Source organism: Sphaerodactylus townsendi, linkage group LG01, assembly GCF_021028975.2.
Source record: "Sphaerodactylus townsendi isolate TG3544 linkage group LG01, MPM_Stown_v2.3, whole genome shotgun sequence".
NCBI classification, from domain to species: Eukaryota; Metazoa; Chordata; class Lepidosauria; order Squamata; family Sphaerodactylidae; genus Sphaerodactylus; species Sphaerodactylus townsendi.
Genome location: NC_059425.1, coordinates 142519498 through 142532306, shown reverse-complemented (window position 1 = coordinate 142532306; position 12809 = coordinate 142519498). Strand labels below are relative to the sequence as shown.

Here is a 12809-nt window from a genome sequence, read left to right as displayed (position 1 = left end):
CTTTGTCTTGTTAGTGTTAAGAACCAGGTTATTTTCCCTGCACCATGAGAGCAGTCGGTCCACTTCATTCCGATAGGCAGACTCATCCCCTCCAGAGATGAGCCCCACCACCGTTGTGTCATCAGCAAATTTGATAATGGTGTTACTATGATAGACAGGAGTACAATCATATGTATAAAGGGTGAACAGTAAAGGGCTCAACACACAGCCCTGTGGCGTTCCCATATTTAGAGTAAGAACTGAGGAAACCCGATTTCCCAGTCTAACCCTCTGGGAACGTCCAGACAAGAAGTCCCTAATCCACAAACAGATTGAATGTGAGAGTCCAAGATCCACAAGTTTTGTCACCAGTCTTTGTGGCGAGATTGTATTAAATGCGGAACTAAAGTCCGCAAAGAGCATTCCTCGGCGACATAATTCCCTGCTGTTCCAGATGCGTCAAAGCTGTGTGGAGGCTGATGGCAATGGCGTCCTCCGTAGATCTATTAGTCCTACATGCAAACTGATGTTTATCAAATGTATCTGGAAGGCAAGAACTAATATGCCTATGGACCAGTTTTTCAAAACACTTCATGATGATGGGGGTGAGTGCCACTGGTCTATAATCCTGAAGATTGTCAGCAGGAAATCTCTTTGGTAGTGGAACAATGGTGGAAGCTTTCAAACAAGATGGAATGGTGGACTGGGATAAAGATCGATTAAAGATCCCAGTAAAAACACCAGCCAGTTGGTTAAGCATTCCTTTAACACCCGACCGGGAATACCATCCGGTCCAGCAGCCTTCCTTGGATTCACAGCCCTCAAAACTTGCCTCACCTCATGTTCCTCCACAGTGAGGTGTGAGCTGCAATCACCTGGTGGCTGTGTGTCATCTCCTTCTGATAGACCTGTTTCAGCGGGCAAAAAAGTGATTTAGCTCCTCCGCCAGAGAAGAATCCCCATCCACAGAAATGTCATTGTTTGGTTTATGGTTGGTAATTTGTTGAATTCCCTGCCACACCTGCCTCATGTTGTTATTATTAAAATAATCTTCAATTTTCTCTTATAACTCACATCTTGGCTTGTCGAATGCCTCTCTTGAGACTGGCTCTCGCCGCACTATACTTTGCCTCATCACCAGATCTGAAAGCAATATTCCTGTCATGCAAAAGTCGCTGAACCTCCCTTGTCATCCAGGGTTTATGGTTGGAGTAAATCCGGATGCTTTTATACACAGTAAGAGTATCCGGGCAGTGAGTGATATAGCCCAGAACAGCAGTGGTATACTCCTCCAGATCTGGGTGGTAGAAAACATCCCAATTTGTTGTCTCAAAACAATCTTGAAGTAGTTTAGAGGCATCATCAGGCCAGGATTTTACAGTCTTTATTACAGGCAACACCCGCCTCCCAAGTGGAATATATGCTGGTGCCAGAAACAGTGATAAATGGTCTGACTGACCCAAGTGTGGTAACTGTATCACCTTGGTATATCCTGATGTTGGTATACACATTAGCCAATGTATTAGCTCCTCTAGTGGGGCACCTGACATGCTGGTAGAGTTTAGGGGAGCACTGTTTTTTAAATTAGTATGATTAAAGTCTCCTCCTATAATGAGCACAGCATCAGGATGCTTTTTTCTGCTGGTTTTCAACAATGTTATACAGAGAGCTCAAAGCTATGGCAGCATTAGCATCAGGTGGAATGTATACTGCAATGATGATAACCACACTAAACTCCCGTGGCAGATATATGGGTCTGCATCTAATAGTCATACTTTCCAAATCCCTTGAGCAGTGACCCCTGTGATGCTTGCATTAGTGCACCAGCTTTTGTTCACATAGAGATTTAAACCCCCTCCTTTATGCTTCCCAGAATCTTTACTACTTCTGTCCTGCCGGAAAGAAGTGAAACCAGATAGTTCAACTGCTGAATCGGGAATGTGTGAGTGAAGCCAGGTTTCTGTAATTAATAAAACACAGCTGTTCTTGCCAAATCTGCTCTTCACAATTTGTAGCCTTAATTCATCCATTTTGTTGCTAAGAGATCGTGCATTAGTAAGAAAAATGCTTGGAAGTGCAGACTTGAAACTACACCTTCCCAGCTTAGTAAAAAACAACACCAGCCCGGCGCCCTCTCTTCCTCCTTCTATCCCGCCTTCGTCTCAACCTCCTACCAGGAATTGTAATCCAGGGTTCCCCCGGGGTCCTAGCTGCCTCTGCCGGTATATTGTGAAGACATATGAAATCTTCCGTAATAGCCATTTCACATTTCAGTCCAATTTGTATTAAGACTTGCCGACTATAAAACTCCTTGCGCCACGTAGCATGTTTAGCTAACAAAAACACAGCACAAAAAACACAAAACACAAAACATCCACACTACATCGAGGGAAAGCAACCAGCGGTTTCCAGCGCCAGCCATCCCTTCCTGGGGACCGGGAAGCTAAAAACCTAATGGCTTGAGTTGAAGAGTTGAGACGTTAAGACGTTATGGAGAGGGGCGACGTTGCCGAGGCTTCTGAGGGAACCTCCGATGAAACCGGGACCTCGCTTGCACGCTCCTCAGTTTGAAAAACTCCCGGCTACTATGACTCACGGCTCTGGAGCCTTCGCCCTCCCAAGTTTTGGAAAAATGGAGAAGGCCGCCGTCTCTCCCACGCGCACCTCTCCGTCTCTCCCAAGCGCGCCTGCCGTCTCGTCACAACCCGACCCACAGATGAGCCTTGCCTTTTTTACTTGAGTTTAGAAGCCCTCCAGTTTAGAAGCTCCTAGTTTCGAGCCCCAAAAAGGAGGAGAACGGCAAACTCCAACTCTCCGCCGCTTGCGGAGCGTCTTCCCCCACCGGAAACCCCACCGGAAGAAACCCCACCGGAAACCCCACCGTTTACCCCTCATCAGTACCTCCTCCAGAAACACCCTAATCGGGTGAATACAATAAGATGCCAAAATCCCCTCATTCTTAGTAAATGAGGGGGATAATAGGTTGTCTGAAGAACAATATCAATCTCCAGCCAGAAGGGGAGATCAGATGTCTTAGTGACTAATGAACAGAGCCTCTTCCTCTGTGTTGGAGATAAACAAACAGAGGATTGTGAATAACTCTCCTTGGCAGTGCATTGTTAAACTGCCACACCCCATCCCAGTCACAATACTTTCCTTAAGCCAAGAGGTCACATTTCCCCAAGAGACATATATCATCAATCCATCAGGGATGTCTTTATCCTTCTCTATGTAACATGTCCAGAAACTCATTACACGTACAGTGGACACCGTGCAAAATCGCTGTAATACCTGCTGGCTTTGGGAGTTCTCTTTCCTGGGGGAAAAAACAGGCAACAACTGAACTACTAGGCAACTCCTGCCTGCAGTACGCGGGAAGAAGCAAAAGCTGGTGTGGAGTAAGATTCTAAACCAGAAACATCTGGCAAATTCTAAACCAGAAACATAGACAAGCAAATCCATTTCCTTTTTTTGTGCTACTTCTGATAATTTGCCAGGCAATGAGCTGCAGTTTTCAAAGCCAGCAAGTCCACCAGGCTTCTGCTCTCAAAACTCAAAGCAGTCTGAAAGGCAGTGTTTGCCAGGCATTGTCTTGTCTGCTGGTGAATGAATTTGCACTCTTTCTCCAGAGCTGCCCATATATGTGCAGTGAATCACTTTTCACAATAACCACCCACTCTCTGCACAGCCCCACTCAGAATCATCCATATAGGGATTTTTTTTTCAATTTTTGATTGCCTTCCAAGCACTCGTGTACACGCATACCAAGCACAGATGGTTACCTTTTAGTATTTGGCAGTTTCTGTCCTATTCTGTTTTCTCTACTGAGACCCAATAGAGATAATGCAGACTGATTACAAGTCCATGGTTTCTGATTGTGAGTGTATCCCAGTTTGTGTTTAGAGATAATTCTGTTTAGCATTATACCTTCAGCAATGTTACAGGGATGGACAGAAAAGTGTAATGGAGAGGCAGATTTGTTTTTAAAAAACAGTACAATAAAAAGTGAAAGCAATTACAGTTAGTGAGATTTGTCCACAAATGGCTGGTTCAGTCATCACCCACCCATATGATGTTGCTTCTTTGCACTGGTATTCAGAGGTTACTCCACTGGATGAGAAGCTTCTTTTTAGTCATAATGAATGGGATCAATGCAAAATTTCTGCTTGTGTTATACTCTGTTCCACAGAAAGAGGATTCTTCTGCCACAGAACAAAGCACGCGGAATCCTCTTTGTTGTAGAATGCTCTGCCTGGATTCTAGTACCTATCTAGCCCTGCTTTCCCTATCCCTTTAAAAGTTTGAAAGTAAAATAGATTTTAGCATAAATGCTCTTGTATCAAAGTATCATGTTTCAAAATACAAAAAATAATCATTTTGACAAAGACAGCGTATAAAAATGAATGATAATTCTCATATTTGTTCGGGATTATATTCTAAGGCGGAAGCATACGATTTTCTCAACTGCTGCATCTCAACTGACCAAACCATCATCTTTCCGTAGAATAGAGTATAGATCTCTGGAACAATCAAAACTCAAGAAAAAGTTTTTCTTTTTCCACAATAGCTACTCATGTAAAGTCAGACTTATTGTAACCATGCTTGTGTTACCACTCGCACAAGATCTTCTGCAACTAATTTTTGAATACTATATAATGTAGGGAGGAATGTGCTAGTGGTAACACAAGCAGCCAATTGGCCATTCTGGCAGGGGCTGATGGGAATTGTACTCCATGAACATCTGGAGTGCCATAGGTTCGCCACCATGGTGCTAGGTTGATCATATTTTCTTAATGGTACTGGTGCATATCAGAGGAAATTAGTACACCCTAATTCAACAGTTGCTAAAATCTTTGATCATTAAAATGCCTAACTATGTCTCGTCCATGAGAGAGTTGTGTGGATATGTGCATGTCTTTGAAGAACATGGGACAAGGAAGGCTGAAAGAGAGAAAGGGAAAGAGAAGGAAAGGTAATAAAAGGAGGAGTCTTGGGGATATGAGGAGAGTTATGCTGAAGACAAATTGGGTGCGTGGGTGGGGTCTTGGCAGGAAACAGAAACCAGAGAATGAAGGGATCTGAAGAAGATCCTTGAGAGAGACTAAAGGAGGCTGCATGACAAGAACCATGAAGAGTATCAGAGCAGTTGGAGAAACAGCAGAGACATCAAGGGGGAAAAGCACCCAGTACACTGGTGCGTACTCCAACCCCGTCCAGCCCCAGAATGCCGCCACCGTCCCCTCCCCGGAACATCTCCGCCATGCCCCCGAAACACCTTCACCACGCCCCCACAGGGGGAACGCCTGGTGCGTTGTGCACCCCCAGCCCCTTTGGAGCTATGCCTCTGAGAAACAGTGTGGGGCTTTGGGCTTCAGTGAGAGAAAAGGAGAGAGTAAGAAAAAGTGAAAAGTTAGCTTATAGCTACCAATTGTGATGAATGTATACGGTCTCCTTATTGGTTGGAGGCAGGTTAGATGGAAAAATATGATGTGAAGTGTATGACTGAAATCCAGACCTTATAATTCCCATTGGCGGTGTATGTTTGTGTGTCCTGTGATCATTCAAATTAAAGTCAAATTAAAATTATTTTATTTGCTAGTTTCATGGTAGAGGAAACTTATTTCCTTGGTTAATATTTGTTTGGGACAAAAATAACTGTGACCTGAGATTGTGTTGATATTAACTCAAAAGATGATTGAATGTTTGCTTACCGATGTGTTGGGACTCAATGGATGATTTTTTTGCCTTTATAATTAACTCTTTCTGTTCATGTGTTAGGCACTGTCGGTTTAGAAAATCTCTTGCCTGTGTTTCGCAAACACTGGCCGTTGTTTGTAGGTGGAATTTGAAATGATCTTAGTAAGGATTGTTTTTGTCTAGGATAAGCATTCCTGCAAACGGTGCCAAGAAATCTAGTTTTGCATTTTTACAATTTTAGTCCATTATTTCCTCTGAGTCTGATTAAGCTAATTTCCCCCCTTGGCCTTCTGGCATTTGTTCTCTGGATATGAAAGGGGGGGGGGGGTTAGCTGCCTCTTTTTCTACTTCTGGAGTGACTGTAAGTGTCCTGGCATAACAAAATGGGAGAGACAAATGTGCTGTTTGTGCCAGTGTTGGACAAGTGTTTAAAAACTACTTAGCATTTATATAGCACATTCCTAATTGTTGAATGTGCTTTGCCAAGATTATCATAATTGTTATGTTCTGTGTAAGTAAGTGCAAATCGATGCACATTGCAACAAAAAGGAATTGGCCATTTTGTTTTAGAACCTTTTCTTATAATTTTCATTAGTTCACACACCGGGCTGATAATTCATTGAGCTGTCCACTACAACCCCAAGATCTTTCTCTTTTAGTCTCTCCCGGTTTATATTCCATAAGCATGTATTTAAAGTGACAGTTCTTTGTTCCAGTGTGCATCACCTTGCGCTTGTTTACACTGAACATAGCAATTATGGTAATCTTTGAAGTACATTCAGCAATTGGAAACGTGCTATATAAATGTTAAATAGTTTTAAATGCTTGCTCCAGCACAGGTAAAAGCAGCACATTTTGTCATCTCTCTCTGCCTCCCTCATTTTCTTCTGTATACACTGGTAACGTTAAGATAATGTGATTACTCTTTCCACTATTAACCAAGTTACTTATTTGCGATGTTTAAGTTTTTGATTCTCTGGAATGTTAATGGAAAATCTTTAATTAAAAATGCATGCTTATTTTGTTTTAAAATAAAGGCTGAGAAGAAGGAGGATCAGCAACTGGAACTTAAAGCAAGTCCCAAGAAAGTTCCAGACTCAACTGTTGATCTTTTAGGACTTGGTGAGTAGCAAATTATCCTACTATTAATCTGCATCAAATTACTTCAGCAATACACACCATAATAAACACAATGGTTTGATGTTTCATATGCTGGCAAGTATCATTCGTTAAACTCTAAAATAGTATTGTAGCATGCTGATTTTACTTAGAAAAGACTTGAAGGGGGTCTGTTCCTGTCAGTGCTGTCTTTACTAAACTGTAGGTAATGAGCTCCTTAGGGAAGGGAAAGCTATCAAAGTGATCTTCAAAGCATTTGTAGACTGTGACACCATGCTTTTTAAAAGATAGGCTTTCCTTATTATATTTCTCCCAAGTATACAGCTCTCTCATGTCTATGTGAATGTTGTGCAGTTTCTATTGAATGCCTCTGCTTTTACCCAGGGATCTAAGGACCTGTGCAATCAGTTCTGCAAACCCAAGGGAGCTTTGGACATGGGCTCTCCAATACCAGTTTCCCTTACCACAGGAACAGAGGGTTTTAGAGTAGGTTGGGAAATACAGTGAAGTCTCCTTGTCCGAAAGAGAGAGAGAAAGAGAGAGAATTTACTGGGTGAATGCATGCAAGTTATTGAGCATTATACTGGCGTTTTAAGAGTACTTTTTAGTTAATGTTAAACTGTTCAGAGGCCCTTTCCGCACTGCGGAAAGGGCGCTCCTCCACCGGCAGGAATTCTGCCGTTGGAGGGGTGGAGGCCGTTCGCACGGGAGCGTGTGAGCGGCCCCCGCAGAGGCCGGTGTGGGAGAGCCGCCTCTTCCCCATCCCTCTCCCACTCACCTCATCGCCTTCTTCATTCTACTGAACTGCTGAGACCCGCCCACGCTGCCCTCCGACCTCCAGGGGTTAGAGTACAGTGAGGGAGGGTCTCAGCAGTCCAGTAGAGCGACGAAGGCAACAAGGTGAGTGGGAGAGGGACGGGGAAAACAGCGTGTTCCCGGCGGTGCCATTCGCACTGCGCCGGTGGGAACGCGCTGTTTTCCCAAAAACCTCCCTCCAGGAGGGAGGTTTTTGGAGGCGGCCTGACGCCGCCCTGGGGGTGGTGGAGGGGAGCCAGGTCGGCGCTGCTGCATTTTAGCAGCGCCGCCTGTGCGAACGGCTCCCTGGGGACGGCGTTTTTGCCATCCCCAGGGCGCCATATATGGCCCGTGCAGAAAGGGCCAGAGTTTCAGTGTGCTTACCCAGTCTTTCAGGGACCTGGTTCTAATCAAAACTAAGATAATTCCTTAGCCATAGTTCTAGAACTGGGGTTTCCAGCCTCTTTGAACCAGGGAGCACATTTGGAATGCTGGCACAAGGTGGTGGGAACCACCCACAGAACGGCTGCCGCAGGGGGCAGTTCCTACCGCAGAATGTTAGCAAGTTATGTTCTGCATAACTGCTATAGTAACTGTTCACCATTTCAGGCAGATCTGTTTAAGAGAATGCCTTTTTAAATAAACATACTGCTTTGGAATATTTTCTTCAATATGCATCACTTAACTTCAATCACAGTGTGATGATTTTTGTGCGGTAGTGGCAGCTGCTTCCAAGGCAACATTTAAAAAGCTCTGCACAGTCAATCTAATCACCTGTGGCCTGTGAGAAACCCTCCTGAGCAATTGCCCCACCCATTTTTTGAAAAATTCTTGGTGGGTGCCAAGATAGGTGTCAGCAGGCACTGTGTTGGGGACATCTGTTCTAGAACAGGCAACCTGATTGCAGAAACTTTGCTACTGGAGTAATTACTTTAGAGTAATTTGGCATTAAATTGACTTTCAGTTCCTTCCTGTACAAATACCACTTTATGTCAACATTTAAAACAGTCTAATGCTGCTGTGTATTTTAACAGTTTTTGTGCAGTGGTTCTGTTTGAGTAGGGATTATCTTTTCCTTTCAGTTACAATTAGGCTTTGACTAAATTTTGACACTGAAGAACAGGATTATATTTACATGCTAGAAAGGGGTAAGCTTAGATTAGTAAAGCAAATTCAGCACTGAGGTGGGGTGGGGGGGGGGAGAGAGAGAGAGAGAGAGAGAGACTCCAGTACTTGAAGTGAAACTGACAAAAGCAGGTCAATCTGAATTACTGTAGTATGCTTGTCTCATGTTGATTATGTATATTATATGAAGAATACTGATTTTGATGTAGCAATTTGAAGCATGAATTTACACCTCAAGTTCAGACTCCTGTGGTAGAGGCAGAAGTTTGAATTACCACTACAGCAATCAGATGCTAATAAATGAGATTTATTTACACTAAAGTTCCGTATTTTATTGTGCTTTCTTATTAATGAAAAGGCAGGATTTTTTCTAGTTTCATACATTCTCCAAGCTATGTGGTATCCAGTTAGTGAGCATGTCTCACCAAAACAAATGTGATGCTCTGAAAACACAGTGGTTGACTCAACATCATGTTTGTTTAAAGTGGCAGCTGTAAATGAATGATCAGTTGACTTGGTAATATAAAATCATCAACATATCTAATTGTTTACCTGGCCACATCTGCAGATAGAGATGGGAGGTTTCTCCATCCACTTGTGAGGATCTCACCAGTTTGCAGATAAATCTTAAAACTTAACCTGAAATGGAGGGGGGAATGTTATTTCTAGAGAAGGAACCTTTTTTTGTTCTTGCACAGAACTGTTGCCATCACCAGCTCCACCATCACTACCTTTCCTCAGCAACCTCTAACATAGTGAGTCAGCAGTGCTGCCTGTGGGAGAGGAGGAGCTGGCTGTGATATGGCAAAGGAGGAAGAACCTCCATCCACCATTCCACCAGAAGAGGAGTCTCCCCCTACTGCATGACCTGCTCCCGCCTCCCACCACAGTACCTGCTGTATCTCCACTGCTGCAGCCATGTGAGGAGGGGCAGTGCTGGTGAGTGGGAGGGAGGGAGGGAGAAGGAGAAGGTAACTGTGATTATAATAATTTTAATGCCAATTTGTAGCCGATTTTTGGCCAGAGAATAACCTGCATGCTCCTCAGTTCCTAGCAAGACTGGTATGTTAATAAGAACCCAAATATGCTGCATCTTAAACTGCTGTATCTTTATGTCTGCATCTATTAAATCTGTGTATGTGTGGTTTCTCAAAAGCAGGCAGGCAGGCTTATGACAATAACTTGAATGCTTAAGAACCACGAATGGTGTGGAGATTATAGAAAGGATCTTTGTCCTTGTGGCTCCCCCAAGGGTCAGGGGACTTTTTGGAGTTCTATGGGGGGCTGCAGCTGAAGTGACTCAACAAACTTTCCCCTACTGTTATCCGAGTTCTTTCTTGAATTCCTTCTGCTGCTGGCCTTTCCAGCTATTTCATTGCTGAATATTTGCTGATGCACAAGGATAGCTTTTAAGGAAACCCATAAGATTCAGGAGGAGACAGCAAAGATTGTGTTTGCAAACTGTATTCACAGTTTGTATGATCCATATCAATATCCTTGTATCTTGCAGTTCTTTTCCTTATTGAAAGCTTGTTAGATATGGTGCATTCAAAAAGATGACCAAGGAGTAAGCATTGGAAAGGAATGGACTATCTTGAGGGGTGAAGGGGACTCTATAACATACTAGTTACAATGTACTGTGATGTGCCAGTTATAATGTACAAAGGGATACCAATGGGTCTGGTTGAGGAATTCCATAGAAACTTGTTTTATCACATTTGTGATCTAAGTACACTGCCTATATCAGTGGTGGCGAACCTTTGGCACTCCAGATGTTATGGACTACAATTCCCATCAGCCCCTACAATTGGCCATGCTGGCAGGGGCTGATGGGAATTGTAGTCCATAACATCTGGAGTGCCAAAGGTTTGCCACCACGGGCCTATATGAATGACAAGTAAGGCACTTCTCCTTAAAGTAGTGATGATCTTTTTAAAAAACATAAACTTGCTCTCAGTATTTATGTAACTTCATATTTTGCAAACGTATTCCTGATTGATTGTCAAAGAGTCTTTGCAGTCACCTGTGGGCCTTGTCATTTACCTGTGTGTGTGTGTTTATTGGTGCTTTCCCAGTTTAGCATCCTTGTTCTGTGCTCTTACAGATAAATAATTGTAACTGCTTTCATCATAATGAGCGTATAGAAGTCAGTGATATTATATCTCTGAGTCACAAGGAATCCCTGTTTGGGTTTTCCAGTTTGTAAGTATATATTTTCTCTTAAAGTGACACATTGAGAAGTCAGTACTATTCATTTTGTAAAAAGTCTTCAATACTACATAATGTTAAAACACTACTTTTCCATCATGTTTACAGAAATTTACAGGAAGAAACAAAACTCATTTTCCATTTGATGTATCATTTACCAGTTAGATGTGCCATACAGAAAACATAGATGAATATGGATGGTTGCGCACTTTAGAGTAACCATCACCGTGTATTAGCATTAAAAATTGATAATCCCAGCTGTTCTAAGGGGACGTACTTCAATTGCCATGTTCTTTTTCTTCCAATTTATCTTAAGGATGATGAAAGTTAAGCAAGGTACTTGTTGAAAACAAGTTGGATAATATAACCTTATTAACCTTCAATTACAGAGATGGCAGAAAGCAGTTCAGAAGAAATTAGAATATGACTGCTAATCAAACAAATAAGCTAACTGGTGCATTTTAATGAAGCTCTGTCATGCCTAGTGTCATTAATTCTGCTTAAGACAGAATAGCTTTTTAGCAGCTTTCGGAGTAAGCTGATTCTATATGTTCCTTGAGATTCTGTGGAGCAGCTAATAGGCTGTCTCGCAGTTCTGGAAATTCAACATTAATTTTAAAGACATATGGTTGCAGAAGTTATAACTTTGAAAATATGATGTCAAAAACTTCTGGTGATCACAAAAAGTCAGCATAGGTTTCTGAAAGACAAGTCATACCAGACAATCTTATATTTTTTTTTTTATAGAGTGACAAGTTTGGTAGATGAAGGGAATGCTGTGGACGTAGCATACCTTGATTTTAGTAAAGCTTTTGACAATGTGCTCCATAATATTCTCGCAAGTAAGCTAGTGAAATGTGGGCTAGACAATGCTACTATTAGATGGATTTGTAGTTGGTTGACTGATCGAACTCAAAGGATGCTTATTAATGGCTCATTCTCATTCTGGAAAAAAAAGACTAGTGGGGTGCCACAGGGTTCTGTCCTGGGTCCAGTGCTCTTCAATATTTTTATCAATGACTTGGATGATGGAATAGAGGGTATGCTAATCAAATTTGCAGATAGCACCAAATTAGGAGGGGTAGCTAATCCCCCAGAGGACAGGGGCAGGATTCAAAATGACCTGGACAGATAGAGAGCTGGGCCAAAACAAACAAAATGAATTTCAACAGAGATAAATGGAAGATACTACACTTAGTCAGAAAAAATGAAATGCACAGATATAGGATGGGTGACACCTGGCTTGACAACACTACATGTGAAAGGGATCTGGGAGTCTTAGTAGACCATAAACTAAACATGAGTCAGCAGTGTGATGTGGTGGCCAAGAAGGCCAATGCGATTTTGGACTGCATCAATAGGAGCACAGTATCAAGATCGAGGGATGTAATTGTACTTCTCTGTTCTGCATTGGTTTGACCTCACCTGAAATACTGTGTACAGTTCTGAGCACCACAATTCAAGAAGGATATTGACAAGCTGGGACGGTAATAGATTCAAGATGCAGGAAAAGTGATTCCACCTAAACATTAGGAAGAACATTAGGAAGAACCATCAGGGCTGTTCGACAGTGGAATTTACTGCCTCAGAGAGTTATGGAGTCTTCTTCTTTGGAGGTTTTTAAACAGAGACTGGATGAACAAATGTCAGGAGTGCTTTGATTGTGTGTTCCTGCATTGCAGGGGGTTGGACTTGATGGCCCTTGGAGTCTCTTCCAACTCTATGATTCTATGATGTGAGGGAGATTCTACTTATAAAGTTCTGTGTTCACAGTGCAAGAAATATGGAGATGCTGCCCTTTTGCTTTCTTTCCCACGCAAACCTGTGTTCACAATGTGCATTTTCCTACTACCTGCTACTAACTATATGAGGTGGGAGCAGGGACA

The 12809-nt window shown here is 42.6% G+C and overlaps 1 protein-coding gene across 4 annotated transcripts in view; it reads left to right on the top strand.

The window, feature by feature from the left end:
* The window catches only part of SMAP1 (small ArfGAP 1), an 89710-nt gene that overhangs the window by 58244 nt on the left and 18657 nt on the right, over positions 1–12809 (top strand). For all 4 annotated transcript variants that reach the window (XM_048496242.1, XM_048496232.1, XM_048496223.1 and 1 more), the window contains one exon: positions 6714–6798. In XM_048496242.1, the coding sequence (XP_048352199.1) occupies positions 6714–6798 (85 nt within the window). The remainder of the gene's footprint in view (positions 1–6713; positions 6799–12809) is intronic.